Genomic DNA, 25,837 nt, shown 5'->3' with positions numbered 1-25,837 from the left:
GATGAACAAAGCAAACACCATTTCAATTGTTTCAGTCACCCAAAGTCTGATCACAATGGAACATTTTAATTTTAGGGGCCATCCAGGTTTAGGATAGGAATTATATACAGCAGGAAATCATGAGCATATGATTAAAAAGCGCAGAAACCACACTAATCAAAGCCACAATAGTTAGGAAGCAGGATTAATCAATAGTTCTGATACTCAGGGTTAAATGCGAGTGCCTCTCGGTAGATGAGCTCCTTCATCTGCTCTTCGGACAGTGCGTGCTGCTCAAAATCGAAGCTGAAGGGAGTCGTGCATATAGGCTCATCACTGATGTCGTGCAGAGACGTTAAATAGGGATGTGCTAGGGCTTCTTCAACTGCTCACAGAATGGAAATTGTATACCAAGAAGTTAGGGATCCAGCCAATGGTAAATGAATGCTCAGGAATCAAAAGTAAATAGATGTGCGTAAAGTTGTGCTGTTGAATTAACAGGGTGAAGAATATCAAGATAAATTGAATGGTTAGAAATGGAAACATTGTTTTTTGAAATGGGAGACACTGAAGAACTTTGAAACGGTTTGAATGATAATGATGACAGTGGATTATTTTTTCCGGGGGAACGAGTCATTATATATTTTATAGGCAGTAACATGCTAATATATCACTGTTTGCTATGGCCGTATTGTTTACCTTGGTGACATTTGCTAATTAAATTCTCCTGTGTGTGGGCTACTCACATGTGCATCAATTAAATAAGCGGAAGCATGATCAATGCCATTCATCATATTATTGATGTTGATGTGTATATGAATGAGGAGACTCACCTGTAATCCTCTGCCTGGGATCAAATGTCAACATCTTTTCAACAAGATCGATAGCTTCAGGGTGAACTAGTGGGAACTTTTCAGTGAATGTCTGCCGACGGTAAATAGGAAGTTGCCGAATGTATCTCTTTGCATTTTCATTCAAAAACCCCAACTCAGCCTCTGATGGGGTGCCAATCAGCTGCAAGATGTTAAATTGAATAATGAGCTGAAATATGGATAATCATGCTCGCACAATGCATGGACCTGAAGGTGGCATGAGAATATGGTTTTAAAAAAAGAGATAAAGAGAGTAGGGTGGCATGAGAGAATGCAACTGAAGGCATTCTACATGCTTATTGAATTTTCTTTTGGGTGGTTGTTTAAGAGAGGAGGCAAAATTTGTTCACTCCTCCTCAAGTTCAACAACCCAGATTTCTCCACTGAGAATCATCCAGGCAACAAAACAACAAGAAATATTAATTGTGGATCATGGTTATCCAATCTCTTCCTTGAGAGAGCCAAACTCTAGCATACACCAAATATAGGCAACAAAACCTGCCACAGTTTCCGATTTGCTACTTTCTAAATTAGCCAGTTCCACAACTTATTTTTGCATAAAGATCATGAGCACAAAACTTAGTTCTCAATATTCTTCTGAATCCTAAAATTAGCATAGAAAATGAGAAATTGTACACAAGCAGAACTTCAGATAGCAGGGTACTTTGTGGTTTCCAGTGAAACTAAATTTTATACATATTTTTATTTTGTAGGGACGAAGGAGAAAACCCTAGATCCCCATGGTGGAAAATTGAAATTAAAAAAATAAAATAAAATAAAAATTACCATGCCTCTTTATTCAAGGAATTACATAAAATATGGAATGATCATGCAATTCAACTAGGCACAAAACCCCAAGAATCTGATGGTAACTTATCAGGAAAATGACAGTACAAAAAATGCAGAAAGAATCACCTCCATAAGCAAACGTAGCTGATGCACATGATCTCTGCCAGGAAATAAAGGCTTCCGATCCATCAATTCCATGAAAATGCAACCTACTGACCATACATCAATGGCCACAGTGTAATCTGAAGAGTTCAACAACAGCTCTGGAGCTCGGTACCATCTCGTAACAACATATTCTGTCATGAAATCAGTTTCAGAGGTGACACGAGCTAGCCCAAAATCACATATTTTCAAATCACAATTGGCATTCAGGAGGAGATTGCTAGGCTTTAAGTCCCTGTGAAGAACATTTGCCGAATGTATATATTTCAGCCCACGGAGGATCTGATAGAGAAAATACTGCACAAAGCATTGAAGGATAATTTTAGTATGATCTCTTGGCTGATAGAGATGCTAAACTTAAATGTATTGACCTAAAAATGCAACAAGAAACACAAGCTAAAGGAAATACAAGAGAAATGAGCTGACAAGAAGCAGGATGTTCAAAAACACATCAGTGTTTCTTACTTGAGGACCAGGCATGGTGTCTCTCAACTACTTATTGAGCAATTAAGAGCAAGTTAATCTAAAGCTATTGCATGCATGGATGTACTGTGTAATGCCAATGGGTAAAATGGAAAGTCCCTAGCGTTTTCCAATCAGATCGTTGGTTATACAATTGCTGCAACCATTGCACAGGAGACCTAAGAGGGTGTGGGAACTCAGCACATACAAACCATCCCATCTAAATGAAATGTAGATGGGAAGGATGAGAAATATTTTACAACACCCTGAGGGCAAAATTTTCAGCTTAGAATTTTTAATGCAAATACATTTTCTTTTTGATGGGTAAAAAATGCAAATACATATTAGCTTACACACACCATGCAAATTTCATTTGATGCTCTACTGTCACCACACTTTCCTGTTTCGATGACCTGCTCTAGGAAACGTCTATTCAAACACCACAAGCCATAAGGGAAACGGACTAATTAAGAATCATAACCACACTTTAACCCCATATTTTTCATCAACTTGCATTGCAAGCCTTTATAGGCTCACTTGCACAATACACAGTATATCATGTGGTTGCCTTTTTTCTTTTAATAGGTAAATTTTTCTCCCTATTGGGGCTTGAACTTAGAACCTCCTACAAACTTTCCTGAAGCCTTAAGGGTTTCATGGTTGTCGCCTATGTTTTTTTTTTTTTTTTTTGATAGGAAACAACAATTATATATATTGATAGAAAAAGAAGTACAAAAGAAGGATGAGGAATCCTCCCTCCAAAGATAAAACTAAACAACACAATAAAAGAACAAGAAACTACACTATGAAAACTACAAACAAGCTCTCTTGGCTAGACCATCCCGTTGGAACTACACACTGCTAGCCAATCTAGTTGTAACACGTTAAGGGGAATGCCCTTCAAAACCACGGAACAAAAAGCCCAAAGACAAGCAAGGAAATGAATGGAATCCCATAGATTCTCTGAATTCCTAGCTATGTCCTCAAATATCCTAGCATTTCTTTCCCGCCACACAACCCAAATTAAAGCAATGCACACATTTTGCCATAGAACTATCCCTCTCTTGGAAGTGCCAAAACCCTTATAATTGATGGACATCATTTCTAAAATGCTTCTCGAGGAACCCAATCCATCTTGTCTAGTTGAAATAATCCGTGCCACAACCCCATTGTCAAAGAACAATGTAGGAAAAGATGATTTGCTGATTCTCCTTACTTCATGCAAAACTTACAAATGTCAAGACTAAGAGCTTTGTAAGGTCTTCTCAATTGTAGCAAGTCATTAGTATTTACCTTCTTATGTGCCACTAACCAGACAAAGGACTTGACTTTAAAAGGGACTTGAGAATTCCATACAAACTTAGTAGGGAAAAGAGGAGATAAATCAGGTATTTGGGACAAAGCTATAAAGAAAGACTTGACTGTAAACAATCCTGAAGAAGATAAAGACCAGGATCTCGCATCTGAAGCCGAAATGTATAAATGCATACAATCAAGAGATCGCATGAGACATTCTAGATCTTCTATCTCTCAATTGGAAAGATTACGACGAAAATTAAAGTTCCAAGAGAAAGGGTGAGCAGAACCGAGAATTGAAGAAATAGAGATATTTTTATCCGTGACTACTCTAAATAGTTTTGGATATTGTGATCTCAAAGGCTGGTCTTCCTACCATAAATCTTCCCAAAAGCGAATTTTTTCCCCATCTCCTACCACAAACCGAGTATACTTTGAAAAATCCTGAAAGACTTGTGCAATACCCTTCCAAGGACAACGATGTGACTATCTGACTAAAGTGTTGGCATCCCAACCATTTGAATGTGTCCCATAAATGCTTAGAATGACCGGATGCCACAGAGTTGTACTCTCCCTAGGATACCTCCACAACCACTTCCCTAAAAGAGCGAGATTCCTTAAAGAAATCTTCCCAAACCCCAATCCCCCTTTTGCCCTCGGCTTACACATTACGTCCCAACTAACAAGATGATCTCTTTTACCTTCCCCAACCCCTGACCAAAAGAAATCCCTTTGCAATCTCTCAATTTTTGCAGCCATTGAAGCGGGAATCTTAAACAGGGATAGAAAGTAGCTAGAAATGTGGGAGAGGCATGAGTAGATAAGAGTTATCCTACCACCGAAAGATAAGTAAGCCTTTTGCCACTCGTCTAATCTCCTATAAATTCTCTCAATCACTGGATCTCAGAATCTGCAAGCAATTGGATTCACTTCCAAAGGAAGACCCAGGTACAGTATAGGTCAATCAGAAGCCTTGCAATCAAGCAACAAGGCTAACCTAGAGAGATGATTCTGATCAAGGTTGATGCCAAAAAGATTATTCTTGTCAAGATTGACCTTAAGCTTAGAAATTTGCCTAAACACTAACAATAAACTCTTAAGAGTTTGCAGTTCTTCCGCACAAGAGTTGGAAAAAAAAATGGTATCATCTGCGAATTGCAGATGGGACACCCTTATTCCTACCTACCCTGAAACCCTCCAACATACTTCTTTCCTCGGCTCTCAACATCATTCTGCTCAACACATCTGTGACAATAGTGAACAGAAAATGGGATAAAGGGTCACCTTGCCTTAATCCTCTAGATGTCTTGACCCACCCTTTAGCATTTCCATTCACTAGAATAGCATAAGAGGCCGAAGATAGACAACCTCTCATCCAATTCCTCCATTTAGGACTAAACCCCTTCTTCTCCAACACGTGATCCAAAAAATCCCAATTCACATGGTCATAAGCCTTTTCAAAGTCAATTTTGAAGACAACTCCTTCTTCCCATGATCGCCTTTTCTCATCCACTATCTCATTGGCTATAAGAACTGTATCCAAAATTTATCTCCCTTAAACAAAAGCACCTTGAGTAGAATGGATAGTTTCATGTAGTACTCCTCTTAATTGCCCTGATAGAACTTTGTCTATTACCTTATAAAGACAAGTGATCAAGCTAATAGGTCTAAAATCTGAAATCTTCTTTGTCTGGCTTTTTTTGGGCAAAAAAACTATGAAAGAGGCATTGGTGCTTTGATTAATAATCTCGCTATTGTGAAACTCTGCAAATACCCTCACTAAGTCTTCCTTGATCACATTCCAACAATTCTGAAGCACTGCAATGGTAAAACCATCAGGCCCTGGCGCCTTATCCCTATCTAACTGAAAAATGGCATTAAAGATCTCTTTTTCGAAGAAAGAGGAATCCAGCCTAGAAGCACTCTCTTCTGAGATAGGGGACCAATCTATGCCTTCTACTCTCCAAGACTCTCCAGGCGGACTCGAGTAGAGCTTTTTAAAATATAGAAAGATCTCCTCTGTGATGCTCTCGGAATTATCCAACACCAAACCTCTTTCATTCTCCAAAAACTTGATGAAATTCCTATTTCGTTTGCCGTTAGGCACTTTGTGAAAAAACTTTGAATTGTAATCCCCGTGTTTAACCCATTTCACCTTAACTTTTTGTCTCCAATGAATTTTTTCCCTCAAAATTAGTTCCTCTAACTCCCCTTTTCTTAAAACTCTTTGAGTAGAAAGATCAGAAGAGAGAAACCCTTCTTGCTCAATGGCATCAATGTTAGCTATTTCATCTAAGATGTTTTTTTTCCTTTCCTTTAGCATTCCAAAAGAATTCTTATTCCAAAATACACATCCCCTTTATCTAGCCCAATGGGTAGCACTCAAACCCTTTAAAATGAGGTGTGAATGGGTTCAAATTCTTACCACAAGTACCAAAATTTTAAAATTCCATTGGTTGCTGTAATATGTGCTTCTAATCCAACTTGTTAGATTTTATATCCAAACCTTTTTTTTTTTCATGAAATAGGCTTTGATTTTCTAATCAAACTGTTTTGAATTTTCAAAAGCTCTTGTTTATTTCTTTCCACAGTGTCCAAAGCAAGCACAAACAACTTGTTTTTTTTCCCACAAAAGAGTCATGCCAACTCAAAAGACTATCTCTTACCATGGAACACATCACCCAAGCAACACCAAAAAGAGAGAACCAAATGCCTAAGGATATTAGCTTTAGGGGCATTGGAGCAATAGGTGATCCACCAACTCTTCCTCATTTTTTATTTTTTTTGATACATAAAGAAAAGATGTATATAAAGAAAAGAGAAGACACCAAATACAGTGCCCTCAGAGTATATAGAAAGTATACAAAAGAAGTCAAAAGGCTCAAACCAAATGGGGAGGGATAGAAACAAAAAACATCACCTGCCCTTACTTAGAGCCTAACCAACTTTTCCTCATTTTTGCACAAGAAGCAATGATTAAACATTGTCTATCCCCTCCTTTTAAGTTGTTCAATTGTTAAAATCCTCTCCCAAGTTACTTCCCATGCAAAGAGACACACTTCCATAGGTACCCACAGATTCCAAACCATACTAGAGGGAAAAGGCCCACTTCTTTCTTGAACTAAGGACTGGTAGAAGGATTTCACTAGAAACACACCACTCTTGGACTCCATCCACCCTAATTTGTCCTTGTCCTCACTCCTAACTAAGCTCTTCCGCCAGATCTATAGGAAGGACATCAATCCTTTAATTTCCCAATCATGAAAAAGCCTCAAAAAGCGAGGGCTCCACTGACCCCCCCTCTCCTCCTTGCTCCCACACGTTTGCTACCCAAGAGTCTCTATCACACGATAGAGAGAATAGAGACAAAAAAAATGCTTCCATAGATGAGTCACCACACGAGCTATCCTTCTAGAATTTAACATTTCTTTCCATCACCAAGAATGAAGTGATTTCTACTAGTGAAGGATTCCCACTTGTTGAATATAATGTATTTATAGTGTATAACCTTTCCTTGTTAATATAGGACACATATATGGTAGGACACATGTATGGTAGTTAGAACTCCTAGCCTTGTATATATATATATATATTTCTCAATTGTAAGTAGATTATTACATTAATGAGAATCAAGGTCTTTCTTCTTTCTCTCTCTCTCAACATGGTATCAGAGCCAAGGAAGAAAACCTAATTCTTTCGTGTTTCCCGTGTCATCAACTCCGGGAAACCTTCCGGTGACCGTGTTTCATTCCAGTCACCTTCCCCATCTTCCAATACTTTCCGGTCATTCGGATCGTCGACAGAAACCACTCATCGCCGGCGAACTTTTCCGGCGACGTATTTTTCCGACATCGACCATACCAGAAGGAGTGCTTGGAGGAGATCTCCAACTTTTGTGAAGGCACCGGCACCAAATGAGCCTCCAAGCGCCGTCCACGCGCAATTTTCCCGCCGGCGCGTGAGGGCGCGTGAGGCCTTTTCCGGCGACGCGCCTCCTCCTCCAGCTTCGCCTGACGCCGACCAGCCTCCCTACCTCCCTGGTTCTCCCATCCAAGCCCTGCACGTACCTCTTTTGGGGATTTTTGTCTCCGTCGACCCTCCAAACAGTCTTCCCGGCGAAGCTCCGACTACTTTTTCTCCACTCCAATCCCTGCACGTGCCTTGGGAAGTGTTCTTCTACCTTTCTGGTGGTACCACGCCGCTATCTAAGGCCGTCTCCCTTTTTCGGTGGTGCCACGCCGCAATCTGAAGCCGTATTAGGGCTCTCTTCGATCCAAACATACTTCATTCTCCAGATAAGTAGATATGACTACTAAAAATTCCATTTTTTCCGCTGTTATATCTGGATCTCCTATGATTACTTCGGAGAAATTGGTTGGCAGTGACAATTATCTTTCGTGGTCTGCCTCTGTTGAACTTTGGTTTATGGGTCAAGGATATGAGGATCACTTGATTACACAGGAGGCAGCTATCCCTGAGGTTGACCGCGTACAGTGGAGGAAGATAGATGCACAGTTATGTAGTGTATTATGGCAATCGGTTGATCTCAAGATTCTTCTTCATCTTCGGGCCTACAAAACTTGTTTTAAATTTTGGACTCAGGCCAAAGGATTATATACGAATGATATCCAGCGTCTTTATAAGGTGGCTTCTGCTATTGTCCATCTCAGCCAACAGGACTTGGATCTATCTACTTATATTGGCCAGATTGCCTCTCTTAAGGAGGAGTTCTTGACTGTGATGCCTCTTACTCCTGATGTTGGGGCTCAACAAACACAGCTTGACAAGTTCTTCATGGTTCTTACTCTTATTGGTCTCCGTTCGGATCTTGAGCCTGTCCGCGATCAGATTCTTGGTAGTTCATCAGTTCCGTCCTTGGATGATGTGTTTGCTCGCCTCCTCCGTATCTCCTCCACTCAGACTTTGCCATTTGATAGCACTTCAGATTCTTCTGTGTTAGTTTCTCAAACTAGCTCTCGAGGAGGCCGCAGTGGTACCCGAGGTAGAGGTCAACGTCCTCATTGCACCTATTGCAATAAACTTGGCCACACTCGCGATCGTTGCTATCAGTTACATGGATGACCTCCTCGCACTGCCCATGTGGCCCAGTCCTCTGATTCTCCGCTGCCTCAGCCTCCGAGCTCTTCCGCATCTCAGGCTTCTGTTGCCTCTGTTGCCCAGCCTGGTAATGCCTCTGCCTACCTTACCCACACATCTTCTCTTGGACCCTGGATTCTAGATTCTAGAGCTTCTGATCACTTATCTGGTAATAAGGATCTTTTCTCCTTTATTACTACTACCTCTGCTTTACCTACTGTTACCTTAGCTAATGGTTCTCAAACTGTGGCTAAAGGTATTGGTTTGGCCCTTCCTCTGCCTTCTCTACCTCTCACTTCTGTCCTTTATACTCCAGAATGTCCTTTTAATCTTATTTCCATCAGCAAAATCACTTGTACTCTTAATTGTTCTATTACCTTTTCTGATAAATTTGTGACCTTGCAGGACCGGAGTACGGGGAAGACGATTGGCATAGGACGTGAGTCTCAAGGCCTCTATCACCTCACCTCGGATTCATCTCCTGCAGTTTGCATTTCCACTGATGCTCCTCTCCTCATTCACAATCGTCTGGGTCACCCTAGTCTCTCCAAGTTCCAGAAGATGGTCCCTCGTTTTTCCACTTTATCGTCGCTTCCGTGTGAGTCATGTCAGCTTGGGAAACATACTCGTGTCTCGTTCCCAAAGCGTTTGAATAATCGGGCAAAGTCTCATTTTGAGCTTGTCCACACTGATGTTTGGGGTCCTTGTCGGACTGCGTCTACTTTAGGATTTCAGTATTTTGTCACTTTCATTGATGACTATTCTCGATGTACTTGGTTATTTTTAATGAAACATCGAGCTGAGTTATTCTCTATTTTCCAGAAATTTTATGTTGAAATCCAAACCCAGTTCAATATTTCTATTCGTGTGTTACGCAGTGACAATGCCAGGGAATATTTTTCAGCCCCATTTACTTCGTTTATGTCCCATCATGGGATTCTTCATTAGTCTTCTTGTGCTCATACTCCTCAACAAAATGGGGTAGCTGAATGCAAGAATCGACATCTTGTTGAGACAGCTCGTACTCTTCTCCTCCATAGTAATGGTCCTTTTCGTTTTTGGGGGGACACTGTTCTTACCGCTTGTTATTTGATTAATCGTATGCCCTCCTCTGTCTTACATGATCAAATTCCTCACTCCCTTCTCTTCCCTGACCAATCACTTTATTTCCTTCCTCCTCGTGTCTTTGGTTGTACTTGCTTTGTTCATATTCTCACTCCTGTACAGGACAAGCTTTCCACCAAAGTCATGAAGTGTCTCTTCTTGGGATACTCCAGACTTCAGAAGGGTTATCGTTGTTATTCCCTTGAGACTCATCAATACTTTATCTCCGCTGATGTCACCTTCTTTGAGGACTCACCATTCTTTTCCACCACTTCTGAGTCTCTTCCTGTTTCTGAAGTCTTGTCTATTCCCATTGTCTCCCCACCTGATGCTATGCCTCCTCAACCACTTCAGGTTTATCATCGTCGCCCTCGTGTCATTGCTCCTCTCCCTTTTGCTGAGGCACCTGCTGACTCACTTCCTATCCCTTCGGCTTCACCTACCCCGGCTCTGCCTTCTCCTAATTACTTACCCATTGCTGTTCGGAAAGGTACTCGCTCTACTCGTAATCCTCATTCTATTTACAATTTTTTGAGTTATCATCGATTATCTTCACCCTATTCTGCTTTTGTTTCTGCTATATCCTCTGTTTCTCTTCCAAAGAGCACCCATGAAGCTCTTTCCCATCTAGGCTGGCGACAGGCAATGGTGGATGAAATGGCTGCTCTGCACTCTAATGGCACTTGGGATCTTGTTGTTTTACCCTCGGGTAAATCTACCGTTGGTTGTCGTTGGGTCTACGCAGTTAAGGTTGGTCCTGATGGTCAGGTTGATCGCCTTAAGGCCCGCTTAGTTGCTAAAGGCTATACTCAGGTTTATGGTTCTGATTATGGTGACACATTCTCTCCTGTTGCCAAGATTGCTTCTGTCCGTCTGCTTCTCTCCATGGCTGCCATGTGTTCTTGACCTCTTTATCAATTGGATATTAAAAATGTCTTCCTTCATGGTGATCTTGCCGAGGAGGTTTATATGGAGCAACCTCCTGGTTTTGTTGCTCAGGGGGAGTCTGGTTTAGTATGCAAGTTACGTCGTTCTCTATATGGCTTGAAACAATCTCCTCGAGCATGGTTTGGCCGTTTTAGTTCTGTTGTTCAAGAGTTTGGCATGCTTCGCAGTACAGCAGACCATTCAGTTTTCTATCATCATAACTCTTTGGGGCAATGTATTTATCTGGTTGTTTATGTGGACGACATCGTCATTACAGGCAGTGATTAGGATGGTATTCAGAAACTAAAGTAACACCTTTTTACCCACTTTCAGATCAAAGACTTGGGGAAACTCAAGTATTTCTTGGGAATTGAGATAGCTCAATCCAGTTCTGTTGTGGTCCTTTCCCAAAGGAAGTATGCTTTAGACATCCTGGAAGAAACCGGTATGTTAGACTGTAAACCGATAGACACACCTATGGATCCGAATGTCAAACTTGTACCAGGACAAGGGGAGCCTTTAGGAGACCTCGGGAGATATCGACGGCTCGTAGGTAAATTGAACTATCTCACCATTACTCGTCCAGACATTTCTTTTCCTGTGAGTGTTGTTAGTCAATTCCTACAGTCACCATGTGATAGCCATTGGGATGCTGTAATCCGCATTCTTCGATATATCAAAAGTACACCAGGCCAAGGTGTGTTGTACGAGAACAGAGGTCATACTCAGGTTGTTGGTTACACAGATGCAGATTGGGCTGGCTCACCCACAGATAGACGTTCCACTTCAGGGTACTGTGTTTTTATTGGAGGTAATCTAATATCTTGGAAGAGTAAGAAACAAGATGTAGTGGCCAGATCTAGCGCTGAAGCCGAGTATCGAGCTATGGCTTTGGCAACATGTGAACTCATATGGTTGAGACATCTTTTTCGAGAGTTGAGATTTGGAAAGGATGAACAGATGAAACTCATATGTGATAACCAGGCCGCATTACATATTGCATCCAATCCAGTCTTTCATGAAAGGACCAAACATATTAAAGTTGACTGTCATTTCATTAGAGAGAAGATCGCATCAGGATGTGTTGCTACAAGTTTTGTTAATTCAAATGATCAACTAGCTGACATCTTCACTAAATCTCTCAGAGGTCCTAAGATTAAATATATTTGTAACAAGTTTGGTGCATATGACGTATATGCTCCAGCTTGAGGGGGAGTGTTGAATATAATGTATTTATAGTGTATAACCTTTCCTTGTTAATATAGGACACATATATGGTAGGACACATGTATGGTAGTTAGGACTCCTAGCCTTGTATATATATATATATTTCTCAATTGTAAGTAGATTATTACATTAATGAGAATCAAGGTCTTTCTTCTTTCTCTCTCTCTCAACACCACTCATTTCTAATAGCCTTCCATACACACCTCGTGACCATCCCTCACTATCTTTGAGCACCAGCCCCTTCTTCCCAAATTTTTATGCAATAACACTTTTCCAAAGGGACTCACTTTTAGAAATGTATCTCCAGCACCACTTGCCAAGGAACACCTTATTAAGAGAAGAGAGATTCCTTGTACCGAGGCCCCTAATTGTTTTATGTGAGCAAACTATGGACCAATTAACTAGATGAGGCTTTTGCATTGCCTCGGCCCCACCCCAAAGGAAGTTCCTTTGGATATGCTCCAATCGTAGATTCACCTTTTTAGGGACCATGAACAAGGACATAAAATAGATAGGAAGACTCGACAAAATACTTTTAATCAGGGTTTACATCTATCCTTAAGAAAGATATTGTTTTTTCCACATAGCAAGCCTTTTTTAAAATCTTTCTTCAACCCCATCCCACATTTGCACTACTTTTGAGAGGGGCTCCTAAAGGCAAGCCTAGATAAGTAGAAGGAAGATGCCCTACCTTACATCCCATAGTAGCAACTAGGACCTCAACGTCATCAACACCTCCAATTAGGATTAGCTTATTTTTTTCCAAATTGATTTTCAAACCAAATGAAATACCAACTCAAGAACTCCAAATGTTCTTGTATAGAGTCGTAGAAAATCAAAATATTGTTAGCAAACAACAGATGAATCAGAGCTAAACCCTTGCCACCTTTACCACCTACCTTGAGTCCTATGATGAAACCCCCTTCCTTAACTCTTCTTAAGATCTTACTAAGCGCCTCCATGACTAAGATAAATAAATAAGGAGAAAGAGGGTCCCCTATCTCAACCCCCTAGAGCTCACCAGGGTTTCGTTGACGAGCACAAAGAATTTTGTTGATGATATATACCATTTAATCCATCTAATCCACTTAAGACCAAAACCCATTTTCTACAAAATCATCAATAGAAACTCTCAATTGACATGATCATATACCTTCTTAATATCCATTTTGCAAATAACTCTACTATTAAAGCTTTTCAACCTTAAGTCAATGGCCTCATTGGTAACGAGAACTACTTCCAGAATTTGTCTACCCTCCACAAAAGCATGTTGACGGTTTGAGACCATTTTTCCCAGCCTTTTTGAGTCTATTATCCAAGAATTTTGCCAAACGCTTATAAAAGCCCCCCATTAAGCTAATTGGCCTAAAATTCACCTTTATTTGGGATCAAAACCACGAAAGTGGTATTAAGACTTCTCATGAAAACTCCTTGAAGAAACCCATTACCTCCTGCTTAACAAACTCCCAACAAAACTTCCGAAAAGCCATGATGAAACCATCTGGTCTCAAGGCTTTGTCCCCACTCAAGTTGAACCAAGTAGCCTAAACTTCCTTCTCAGGGAAAGGAGTCTCCAAGCCCCTCACTTCCTCACACCCTAAAGAATCAAAGCTCATTTTGTTGATGCTTGGTCTCCATTCCACCAATTTGAACAAGAGGCTTTGGAAGGTTTAAGTCACCCCTTCCTTTATGTCAACCTCATTAGAAAGTTGAACCTCATCAACTTTGACTTTGACCAAGAAATTTCTCCTCTGTGCATTGGCTATTTTTTGGAAGAAACTGGTATTTTTATCCCTTCCCTTAGTCATAAGCCTATAACTCCCTTGATTTATGTCTTCACGTTGTTTCTTCCGAAGCTGCACACCTACAAGATTCATTTAGCATTGGCCTTCTAGCTTCTAATTCATCAACGACGAGGGTTGTTTCCCTCTCTTTGGAGACCCAAAAGCTGATTTTCTTTAAAGCTCCATTTTCTCTTGTGATGATGTTTCCAGAGACCTCCTTGTTCCATTTTTTGATATCCTGCTTAAGGGCCTTTAGCTTTGCTGCCAAGACATGACCTTAAGAGCCTGTAAAGGTATAACCCAACCACCTACACTTCTCACAACTTCCTTAAAACCTTTGGTTTTCAGCCACATGCTCTTGAATCTAAAAGGGGTCTTATCACTCAAACCACCCCCATCTAACAAAATAGGAGAATGGTCTAAGGTCTTACCACTCCTTAAAGTCATCATACCTTCCCATCCATAAAATGTATTTCTGAGTCCCCCCCCCCCCCCCCCCCTCTTTTTTTGTGATTGATTTTTGAGTTCTTCATTCTACTTCCACACTGATGTATGACTATACCAATTAAAAAAAGATAAATATGATATCCCTCTACCTATCTTTATGCAGCCCATCTCCACAGAGAGGGGACATGAGTACTAAATGCACCACAAACCTCAACAGTTTCATTGATAAAGCTGTTAAAGAAGATTACCACGATGCATTTTTTTGGTGGAAGATGATGCCTACTTTGGCTTCATCTCTTCAATTTGCTCAAACAACAGATGGTAGAGGGATAAGAGGTCAGAAAAGATGTATGTACAGTAAGTAAAAAAGACATGATACCCATTCAATTAGAAAAAAAAAAGTGATCCTAAACAGAGGAAAATGGAGAAACACAATTCCTGACAGCCACCTGAAGTAGTTGAGATAAAGTATTGTCATGTTGAGCTACTGTTTTTTGCTTAGCTTTGCCTTCCATATATACTTGTCTTGTATTTTTATCTCTTCATCAATGACAAAAGAAAAATGAAATAGGTTGGTTTTACCAACTAAATGTTTAAACTAGAACCTGACAGTGTTCTTCTGAAAGTGCTTGATTGGAACGAATGATTTGATGAAGGTCAGTATCCATTAGCTCATATGCAATGTAAACATCATTAAATGCTGTCCTCTGAGGTGGTGGTATAATATCTCTAATTGCAACAACCTGTATGACAAATACAGGTGCATTAGTCAATAAGAACTGGCATAAATATATAATATTTACACATTTCTGTCCATGTGCCTGTCTTTATGAAGAAACTAATAATATGACCAAAATAAGAGCTGAACATAGAGCATAAAAACCATTTCATGATATTATAGGCAAAGACCATTCATTATGATGGACTATCAAGCATGTATAATAAAATTAAAAAAAAAATCATAGCACAAAAATATTATAAAAATCTAATGAAAATAAAATTATCATGACACAAATCTAATGAAAATAGTGGTCATATGACGCAAAGAAGTAAATCATAGCACTCATGAATAGAGAACCTAAGCACCAAATTGGAAAAAAAATAAATAAATAAACACATAAAGAGCACTGAGAAATAGAAGAATTAAATAGGGTGGCAAGGACAAAGGAAAGAAAATTTAAGGACACTCGTAACCAGATAACCCAATTCAAATTTCTTGACAAGGCTGCAAGGACAAGTGGTGGCGCATATCTCATAGCGGTAAAGGAACAAATGTTACAAGTTGGGGTGGCTCTCACCATTCACATGCTTCTTGCCTAATTTTTATCTCCCCCATTTAATTTCAACTAGCCACTTCCATGAGCTAAGAGGCATGAGTATTTTTCAGGAAGAACATGATTAAACCAAGAAGGTTTTTGGCTTTATAGACGGTATAGTTCAAATTAGACGATCAAGGAGAGGAAGGTAAAGGTAATTGTTACACAATGTTTTAAAAGGTTAAAGGCGGTCTTAAGGTGTTTTGCCTAAATGAGGCGATGTATAAGTTTCGAGGCAGAATGAGGTGCAAGGCTCAACTTAAACAAATAAATAATAAAAAATTATCCCAAAAAAAAAAATCACAAAAAAATGAATAAAAAAAATGCATGAACTTTATAATGATAAAATTAATTATTTTTCATTGTTAATACTTAATAGTTCTAATTTAGTTCATTTTTCTTTCCTAAAATTTAGCAAATAATTTTCAACATTACTATTACTATCACTAGGATCCCCCAAGGAATATAATAATATCCAATTGCTATATTATCCTTCCCATTTGCAGTAATATCCACCCATCCTCTTCTTTTTCGTCCACCAGTTGTAGTGATATCTTTTTTTATCTATCAATAATTTGAGTATATATAAGATCAATCACTAGGAGTGTCAATAATTCCCTTATTCTTCTCAATCTCTTTTTCCCTTCCATTTTAAAAGTTAACTGAAAGTTAAGTAAGCCCTTATTTTGTAAAAGGTTTAACCAAATAGGAACTCAAAATAAAATTCATAAAATCTATATCACAAGTCCACAAAAGCATAGATGATAGGACCCATTAAAACTCATTGAATATTAAAATCAAATATATACCAAAAGCCTATAAAGGCCAAAAACCCTTTGGATATTTGAGGCTTAGGTCTCAACAACCTCAAGGCTATAGCCTCAAAGCTATAAACCTTGACAGGGTGAGGCTTAAGCCTAAATTACCTTAACTGAGGCTATAGCCTCAAGGCTAATTTGTAGAGCCTCACCTTGAGGCGAGCCTCAAGGTGTAAGCCTCAATAGCCTTTTCAAACATGGCTATCGCATAAGCTAATAGCATGTTTTTACTGAAAACAGTTTAAAAAGTGATATGAGTATTTTGGGCAAACATTTTATAGAAGCATACTCCACAACATTCAAGCAAATCCAAACAAAACTCATAAAATATGTTACAAGTTGCTCAATATGATGTATCTCATATACATTGGATTACAAATTTTTAGCAGGCATGTTTAACATCAATACTCACCCAAGAGAGGACATGACTTATCAATTAGATGGGGATAAAAAACTTTATCAGTTATCTTAGCATAGTTTCTTAGTAATTTGACCATGCAGTAGCCATCTTGGCCTCATAACTTGGGCAACTTATAATGGACAGAAATGTGAAGATAAAAAATAGATGAGGAATTCCAACAATAATTAAATTATATATATATATATATATATATATATATATATATATGCATACATATTTATTGGTTGTGCATGTGTTTTCTCTTTGTTCGGCATTGCTTGGGTCCTTCCTTCATCAGTAAAAGGACACATTTATAGGGTGGCATGGTTCCTTTATAGCAAGGAAACATAAGAAGGTTTCAAGAGCTGCTCCCCTTTGCATTTTTAAAACAATTGGAAGGAAAGAAACCAAAGAGTATTTAACAGTTTGGAGCAACCAGTTCAAGCGTTGAAACATTCTTTCCTTGGTAGTCTTTTGTCATGGGGCAGCATGTCAATAGAAGTAGGCTCACCGTCTTGTATTAATTTTGTATATTGGGTGGGTTCTTGGTGAGGAAGAGAGTGGCTGTCTTTTGGCTGTCCTCTGCCCCTTTAGGGTTGTGCCCTTGGGTGCCCTTTGTATACATTCTTTATACCTTGATGTATAGCATCCTTGTTTACTTATATAATTTATCCTTTTACTTGTCAAAAAAGTGTGGGTGTGTGGGGGCATGCATGCGCGTGTGCATGGGTGCATGCATGTGTGCGTGTATGCATGCATACATATGTGTGGTGTGCATGTGTGTGTGTATGTGTGGCACAAAGGACATAAAAGTGATCAAGATAATCAATGGAGTTAAACAAATTTAAATATATTTTTTGTAAGGAAACTATAGCTTATAGAGGCAAACCCTAGTACATGGAGTAGACATTAAAACACCAAAAAGGAAGACAAGGAAGTGCAAAGGAGCCTAACAAGAGGCTGATCACAAGGCCTTTGCATTTTTTGGACAATTGGAACTAAAGAAACCAAAGAGTATTTAATAGTTTGGGGCATCCAGTTCAAGCATTGAAACATTCTTTCCTTAGTAGTCTTTTTTCATGGGGTAGCATGTCAATTGAAGTAGGCTCAATCTTCTATTAATTTTATATATTGGGTGGGTTCTTGGTGAGGGAGAGAGTGGTTGTCTTTTGGTTGTCCTCTCCCCCTTTAGGGTTGTGCCTTCAGGATTCCCTTTGTATACATCCTGTATACCTTGATGTATAGCATCATAGTTTACTTACAAAATTTATCCTTTTACTTGTCAAAAAAAGTGTGTGTTGAGAGGGCACGGAGGACGTAAAAGTGACCAAGATAATCAATGGAGTGAAACAAATTTAAACATATTTGTCTGTTAGGAAACTATAGCTTATAGAGGGCAACCCTAGTACATGGAGTAGACATTAAAACACCAAAAAAAAAAAAAAAGGAAGAAAAGGAAGTGCAAAGAGGGTTTAGCGAGAGGTCGATCAAGAGTGGCTCTAAGGTTTAGCAAGAGGTCGATCAAGGGTGGCCCTAGGTCAACAAAACCTATTAAAGAAATCTGAAAGAAACAAGCTTCCCTAATCCAGGCCCTAAGGTTTCAAGAGTGGCTCCTTTTTGCAATTTTTTTTTTTTTTTTTGGACAATCAGAAGCAAAGAAACCAAAGAGTATTTAATGGTTTGGAGCAGCCAGTTCAAGCATTAAAACATTCTTTTCTTTGTAATCTTTTTGTCACGGGGTAGCATGTCAATAGAAGAAGACTCACTATCTCATATTAATTTTGTATATTGAGTGGGTTCTTGGTGAGGAAGAGGGTGGTCGTCTTTTGATTGTCCTCTCCCTTCAGGGCTGTGTCCTTTTTTTTAAAAAAATAATGGGTAAAGAAAAGATCTATTAAAAAGAGGCGCCAAAAAAGCGACTCAAGGTATACAATACCTATACACCCACCGCCAAACCGGCCAATAAGTACAAGTAAACAAGCGTCCAGTCGAGTCAAAAAACAACCTTAACTAGATTCCAACCAATCAATAAAACTAACTAAAGTTAGAGGGCGATCAACTATAAACAACTTTGCCTTTGACCAAAGGGAAAGAACAAAAAAGTATTTGAGTCTTTGGATCGAAAGCACATCCTCATTGAAGGTCAATTTATTTCTCGCCTTTCAAACCGTCCAAAACATGTATAGAGGAGCTGCTCTCCACACCTTCTTACGTTGTTTGCCCACAAAAGAACCATGCCAATTAAGGAGAGTCGCTCTAACTGAAGAAGGCAACACCCATGACACACCAACCGACGTGAAGAACAATTCTCACAAGACCCCTATTTTAGTACAATGAAGAAGAAGGTGGTCTATAGTTTCTTCCTTCTCATGGCACAAAAAGCATCTATTTGCCATGACCCATCCTCTTTTTTGAATTAAATCCAAAGTTAAAACTTTTCTCCACGTAGCTTCCCAAGCAAAGAAGCTAATCTTGGGTTGTACCCACATGTTCCAAATGCAACTTGAGGGAAACAAAGAAGGTTTGCTCGACTCTAAAGCATAGTAAAGGGATTTGACCAAGAACTTTCCACTCTTTGTTTTGGTCCAAAACACCATGTCTTCCACATCACCGCACACTCTCTTCCCATACAACCGCCCCAAGAAGCTTTTCGCCTCCTCCACCTCCCAATCATTAAAGGATCTTGAGAAACAAGGGCTCTACCCCCCCTAACCCCCCTCAGCCAAGGGGTCACAAATATTCGACACCCATGCTTCCTTATCAATAGCTAAAGCAAACAAGGATGGGAATGACACACACAAAGGAGAATCCCCACACCACCTATCCCTCTAAAATCTCACCCTTTGCTCATTACCTACAAGGAAAGAAATCCTAGTACCCACAATGTCCCAGTTTAACTTTATCCTTTTCTATAACCCAACACCATACAACTCACTCACTTCCCAAGAACACCATCCCCCTCTTTCTTCCTCGTACTTCCCTCTAATCAATTGATTCCACAAAGCCTCTCTCTTATTTGCGAACCACCAATTCCATTTACAAAGAAGAGTCTTATTGAGTGTCAAAAGACACTTGACCCCCAAACCCCCTTTCTTCTTACTTAAGCACACCAACTCTCATCTTACTAAATGAGGTTTTCGCTCTAAATTTCCACCTCCCTGAAGGAAATCCCTTTGAATTTGCTCTAGTCTCTATCTAACTGAGTTTGGCATGCACAACAAAGACATAAACCCCCTTCAAGGTTGTGTCTTTGGGTACCCTTTGTATATGTGCTATATAACTTGATTTATAGCATCCTTGTTTACTTATAAAATTTATCCTTCTATTTGTCAAAAAGAGTGTGTGTGGGTGGGTGGGTGGAGGGGTGTTGTTCTTGATGAGGAAGAGAGTGGTTATCTTTTGGTTGTCCTCTCCCTTTTGAGTTGTGTCTTTGGGTACCCTTTTTATATGTCCTATATACCTTGATGTATAGCATCCTTGTTTACTTATAAAATTTATCTTTTCACTTGTCAAAAGAGTGAGTTGTGTCTTTGGGTACCCTTTGTATATTTCCTATATACCTTGATGTATAGCATCCTTGTTTACTTATAAAATTTATCTTTTCACTTGTCAAAAAGATAATAAATGGAGTAAAACGAATTTAAACATATTTTTTTTGTTAGGAAACTATAGCTTATAGAGGCAAATCCTAGTACAAAGAGGGTAGACAAGAAAACACAGAAAAAGGAAGAAAAGGAAGTAAGTGTGTGAGTGTGAGTGTGTGTGTGTGTGTGTGTGTGTGTGTGTCTGTTTGGGGTGGGGGGGTGGTGTGTTGGGGAAAGGCAAAAAAAAAAAAAACGGAGGACCTAAAAGTGAACAAGAGAATCAATGGAGTGAACTAGGAAACTATAGCTTATAGAGGCAAAAGTCCTAGTACATGGAGGGTGGTAGACATTAAAACCTAGAAAAAGGAAGAAAAGTAAGTGCAAATGGGGCCTATATAAGAGGTTGATCACAAGGCCCCAGGTCAACAAAACCTATTTGAGAAATCTAAAAGGAACAAGCTTCCCTAATCTCTCCCCTAAGGAGTCCCTACACCACAAAACAGGATCTAGCAATACCCTCTAGTTGCAAGCGAAAAAAGAATAAAAAAAACAATGGAATCCAAATGAGTTAAGGCTAGGTGTTCCTAGTTTGATGGTGTCCATTAAAAAGTAAGGGATTAGGAAGGGTATCCATCCACATTTGACAATCATGCTTACTTTTTATTTTATTTTTAAAAATAAAATCATATTAGCTTCCTTAATAATTTGGCTTCCCTCTTTGTTTCGTTCTGGGTTGCTCAATTCTTTTTGCCTTTTCTGCACACTTTCCAGGCAAGAAATTTCTCATCTTTTTATGCATTTATTTCTCTATGATACAATTGTTTCTCATAACATATATATATATATATTATTTCCTAATGGTCAGTCATTACAGCAATAATGGCAGGCACTACCATTCTGGATTCTGTTGCTTCCAACTTATACAGAACAATGCCATAAGCTCCTCACTGAAAAGTAACCCAAAAAAGAAAAAAAGAGTCCAAGTAGTGCTACCTAGACTAAAACAATACAATAACCTCAGCATTTCAGTTAGTTTAAGGACAGCTTGTCCTACTTTCCTATATCCCTTTGTCTATTGGGAACATATATTTTCCATTTCTTTTAGAAAATAATTATTAAAAAAAAAAAAATCTGGTCCCTAATTGGATCAGTTATGTATAGCAAACTCGTATTGCTACAGTTTTATATACAATTGTATTTCCTTAAATACAGGATATACACAAAGAAAATGACTAGTAGTGTTTGGTTAGTATTTTCAGTTTTATACACGATTGTATTCCCTTAAATACAGGCTATACAGAAAGAGAATGATTAGGTAGTGTTTGGTTACTATTTTGGAAATACTTTTCTTGCTTTTTTGAGCAAAACCCAGAGCAAATTCCACTTATAATAACACATGCTATTCTAATATTGATTTCAGAGGTAGAATTGATAAAGGATTCCAACAATTTTTATAAAAAAAAATTGAGCCTACAGAGCTTACCAAATTAGACAAAAAAAAAAACTTCAGATACTAATGAGATTGGTTCAGATGAACAACAGAGTACAACCAAATTCACAATTTTCAACAAGATTTCAGATCCATTCTCATCTTTCCAAGAGGATAAATTATAATGCTCTCGCAAGATTACAATTTCATCTCTCATTTTTCCAGCAAGACTTGAGTGGCTCCTAAAATGTCATTTATCAGCATTAAATAATCGGTAGACTTTTAAAAGTTATCCCACATCATCAATCATTTTCAACTTTATGAGGCCGGTGGTTTCTCTTCGCTAACACCATTCTGAATACCCATGAGTTCAACCCAATGGTATCAGTCCTAACCATATAAAAATGCTAAGGAAGGGTGTTTTTAACTAAACTTGTGCACAGTTTGGATCCCTTTTGGAAAATGACAGCTACCTACCCTCTTCAACAACAAAACACAACCCCCTCACAATGAAAGCAATCAAACACTATCTCCAATCTTATTTCCTGATTATGCAGTATAAACAAATCGAATCCTTCACCACCACGGTTCCACGTTCCATGGTTTCCACATGACAGAATGCTACACCACAGTGTCTTTTGAGCTTGACATATTAACCAACAAATTATTAGAACCCAACAAGTTGCACGCCAAAAAATGATTAGAACACGACAAGTTGCATATTAGCCAACAATATTAGGTCCTTCCCTACTTCATTTGTGTGTCTTTTGAGCTTGACATATTAACCAACAAATTATTAGAACCCAACAAGTTGCACATTTGCCAACAAATGATTAGAACACAACAAGTTGCATATTAGCCAACAATATTAGGTCCTCCCCTACTTCATTTTGTGTGTGTATATATCTTTTTGGTTGAAAAGATGTCATATACAAAAAAACAAAATAATCAAGTCACATATAGAAAAATAAGATAATCATCACACAACTTCTTTATATGTTTGTAAACTAAATGCTTGTCAGAGGATAAGTTCGTATTCTAAAAACAGAATACTTTACATCTTAACCTTTCTTTATAGAAAATGTCATTTATAGAAAAACAACACAATCACTGCATAATGTTCTATTCATATTTGTATAATAGTATTCAAAAAACAGAATAATTGAGATAAACCTTACTTGCTTTCTTTGGCAAAACAAAAAACACAAACAAACAAACCAAGGTTACTACAATCTTGATTGTACAACACAACGCAAACCAGAAAAACAACAAAAGAATGAAATTCCCTTTCTGCATTGACACAAAAACAAACTGAAATCAAAGAATCAGTAACTATCACTCACTGACGTTTTCATGATCCATGTGCCGCAAAAGCTTGATCTCCCGAAGCGTCCTCTTCGCATCGATTTTGTTATCGAACGCATTCGCTATTTTCTTTAGCGCCACGTGCTCGTTCGTCTCCGAATTCAGAGCCGAGCTACCACCAAAAGAAACCAAATCGAATAAAAAATCTCAAAAAAATAAAAATCAAAAATCAAAAATCAACAACGTAGAGACGGAGACAAACGAGCGAGATTGCACTTTACCACACGATGCCGTAAGCGCCCTTCCCTATGGGCATGATCGGAGGCTTGTATTTGGCCGTGACCTCGAAGATGTTCCCGAAGATGTTGTACTGGATGAATCTGCCGCCGTGGCTAAGCGTCGCCGGAATATTCTCCATCCCAGGCACCGGGGCATGCTGCTGCTGGTGATGCGGATCCGGCGGCGGTACCGCGTCGGACATCACCGTGTCGGCGTCCGGCAGTGGCGCTTCTCCATCCATCTCCCTTCCCTTTCTATCTTCTTCACCGCCTTCCTTCTTCTCCCTCTATGTGGAACCCTAGAAATGGAGATGAGCGCTGAGAGTCAAAGAGAAAACAAAAAAGGAAAAAAAATGTACAGATCTGAAATTTCTGCAAGATTTCTTATTTATATGTTGGTGGTGGTGATGCTGCTGTTTTATACTTTATCCTAAGAGAGAGAGAGGGTGAAAAATGAACACGTGACTGAGAGCATCTGCTAACGATTTTTCCACGCTTCTCTTCTCCTTTTTATCTCTTGGTGCTCTCGTTTTGCGCCACGTCGGCAAAAATTTACTCGAGCCTACCTTTTAATCTGGTCTCGATTTATGCAATTACTTAATTAGCCCTCTTTGTGCCCCTAATCATTGTAGATAAAATGGTAATTTAACTTCAATAAGTGAAAAGGCATTAAAAAAGTGTGGCTGCATTGGCATAGCCGGAAACCGAATCAACCCAAAACATGATGGATTGGGTGAAACCGTTAAAGTAAATTTACGTTTTAAGACGAATTTATTTTTTAAATTAATTAAAACCAATAGAATAATGTTTAAAATATATTTAAAATTTTTTAAAATTAATTTTTCCATACTCTAATAATAATAAATTACTTTATTAAAATTTACAATATATATATAAAATAAAAAATATAAAAAAAACCACTAAAATAAAGATAATTATTTGTAAAATTCAATCGAAAATTTAAAAATAATTATTTGTAAAATACAATTAAACCATAATTATCTATATTTGATTTCAACTAAAAGTTGAAAATAAATTCAAAGTCATAACGTGGTGTTTATTTTTTTACTTAATTTTAAATAGAACATTAATGCTTAATATTATTAAATATTAGGTTGTTTGTTTTTATAGTATTTTATTTTTATTAAGTATTAAAAAATAAAAAAAATTATATGTTATTTTTTCTATTTAGAAAAAGTTATATATTTTACCTTTTTTTATTTAGTAAAAAGTTTATAATAAGTCATGAAAAAGTAGAAAAACAAACACCTAAATTCTAAAACTAAATTACTTTCAGCAAAAAGCCAAAAAAACCAACACCACCTAAGTCAATAATATTAAATCAATTTTTCTATTTGTTTAAGATTATATTTAATTCCTAGAAAATACTATGAAAAGAAAATAAAGAAAAAATAAAAAATTTAAAAATTAAGATAAATAGATTTAAAGTTAATAAATTATTTTTTATGTATTACTTCAAATTTATTTATTTATTTAATTATTCGATAAAAATTAAATAAATTTTAAAATATAATTTTAATTATATTTAATTTTTTTAATATGAGAATTATTGAATAATAATTAAAAAATAAAATAAAATTTAAATTGCAAACAGGGTAAAAAATAAAAATAAATAAATAAAAATTGAAAGATCTATAGCCATGTAAGCACTTTTAATTAATTAAAAAAATTTTATGGAAAATTAGTAAAAAGTCACTTTTTCAATATCAAAAAATTCCTAAATGTTATTGAAACCTTTTCCACGTGGGTTTAGACAAGCACAAGCACAAAATCTAAAGGGTTTTGACTGAAAATAATGACATACTACGAAACACATGATATGCAAATTTCATTTCAATTTTAATTTCATTTCATTTCAATTTCAATTTCAATTTCAATTTCATTTCATTTCATTTCTAGAAGGACATGGTAGACTTTTGTGAACATGGGACAAAAAACATTGATTCGAGTGAGATGCACATGGCCACTTCCCCTTGGACTAGGCCTTGGTTCTCAAAAAAACTACTATTTTTTGCAACAAATGTATTGGGACAAAAACAATTCAGTTTGTCGTCACAGGACTTTCAAAATGTTTGAAGACGTCATGGGAATCTTTCAATAGATTCCCATTCCAATGGTGATGATGTAACATAAAGTGAATTTGCGTAAAATACGAACCTGGGTTTATAATACAATCCATATTTGTATATGAAAAGATATACATATTGTCGTATATGCAAAGATTGACGTACCATTATATGATCACTCCTCTCAACTCTTGTAGTTATTATTCACTCTTAGACTTTAAAAGTCGGATCTGATACCATTTGTAACAACTTACTCTTTTTCATATAAATATTGTCTTTATAACAACTTACTCCCTCCTATATGAATATTATATCATTCATCGCCCATGAGTCCTTATAACAATTCACTTCTATATAAAAATAGATATTGTTCGCTGCTCATGAACCGTGATAACAACTCACTTCTTTCAGTGTTAAAAATATTGTTAAGTATTGTTCAACTTTTATGCGCTCTTGTAATAACTTACCCCTCTA

The 25,837-nt window shown here is 37.8% G+C and overlaps 1 protein-coding gene across 1 annotated transcript; it reads right to left on the bottom strand.

The window, feature by feature from the left end:
* Positions 1–2: 2 nt before the first annotated feature.
* LOC117914887 (mitogen-activated protein kinase homolog MMK1) lies at positions 3–23,659 on the bottom strand. Its single transcript, XM_034830402.1, has 6 exons — positions 23,280–23,659; positions 23,041–23,170; positions 14,752–14,889; positions 1,767–2,099; positions 813–993; positions 3–364 (listed from the first exon to the last, which is right to left on the bottom strand). Exons 1-6 carry the CDS (start codon positions 23,516–23,518, stop codon positions 189–191), a joined length of 1,197 nt encoding a protein of 398 aa, XP_034686293.1. The 5' UTR covers positions 23,519–23,659; the 3' UTR covers positions 3–188.
* Positions 23,660–25,837: the final 2,178 nt, after the last annotated feature.

Source organism: Vitis riparia, chromosome 5, assembly GCF_004353265.1.
Source record: "Vitis riparia cultivar Riparia Gloire de Montpellier isolate 1030 chromosome 5, EGFV_Vit.rip_1.0, whole genome shotgun sequence".
Lineage (NCBI taxonomy): Eukaryota > Viridiplantae > Streptophyta > Magnoliopsida > Vitales > Vitaceae > Vitis > Vitis riparia.
Note: the sequence above shows the minus strand (reverse complement) of the source record. Positions and strands in the feature narration are given on the sequence as shown.

Coding starts and splice junctions, on each gene's coding strand:
- LOC117914887 (XM_034830402.1), bottom strand. CDS start 23,518: ATGGATGGAGAAGCGCCACTGCCGGACGCCGACACGGTGATGTCCGAC. Junction 14,890..23,040: donor GGCACATGGATCATGAAAAC/GTCAGTGAGTGA, acceptor TTTGTCATACAG/GTTGTTGCAATTAGAGATAT. Junction 365..812: donor TCCCAGGCAGAGGATTACAG/GTGAGTCTCCTC, acceptor TTCTGTGAGCAG/TTGAAGAAGCCCTAGCACAT.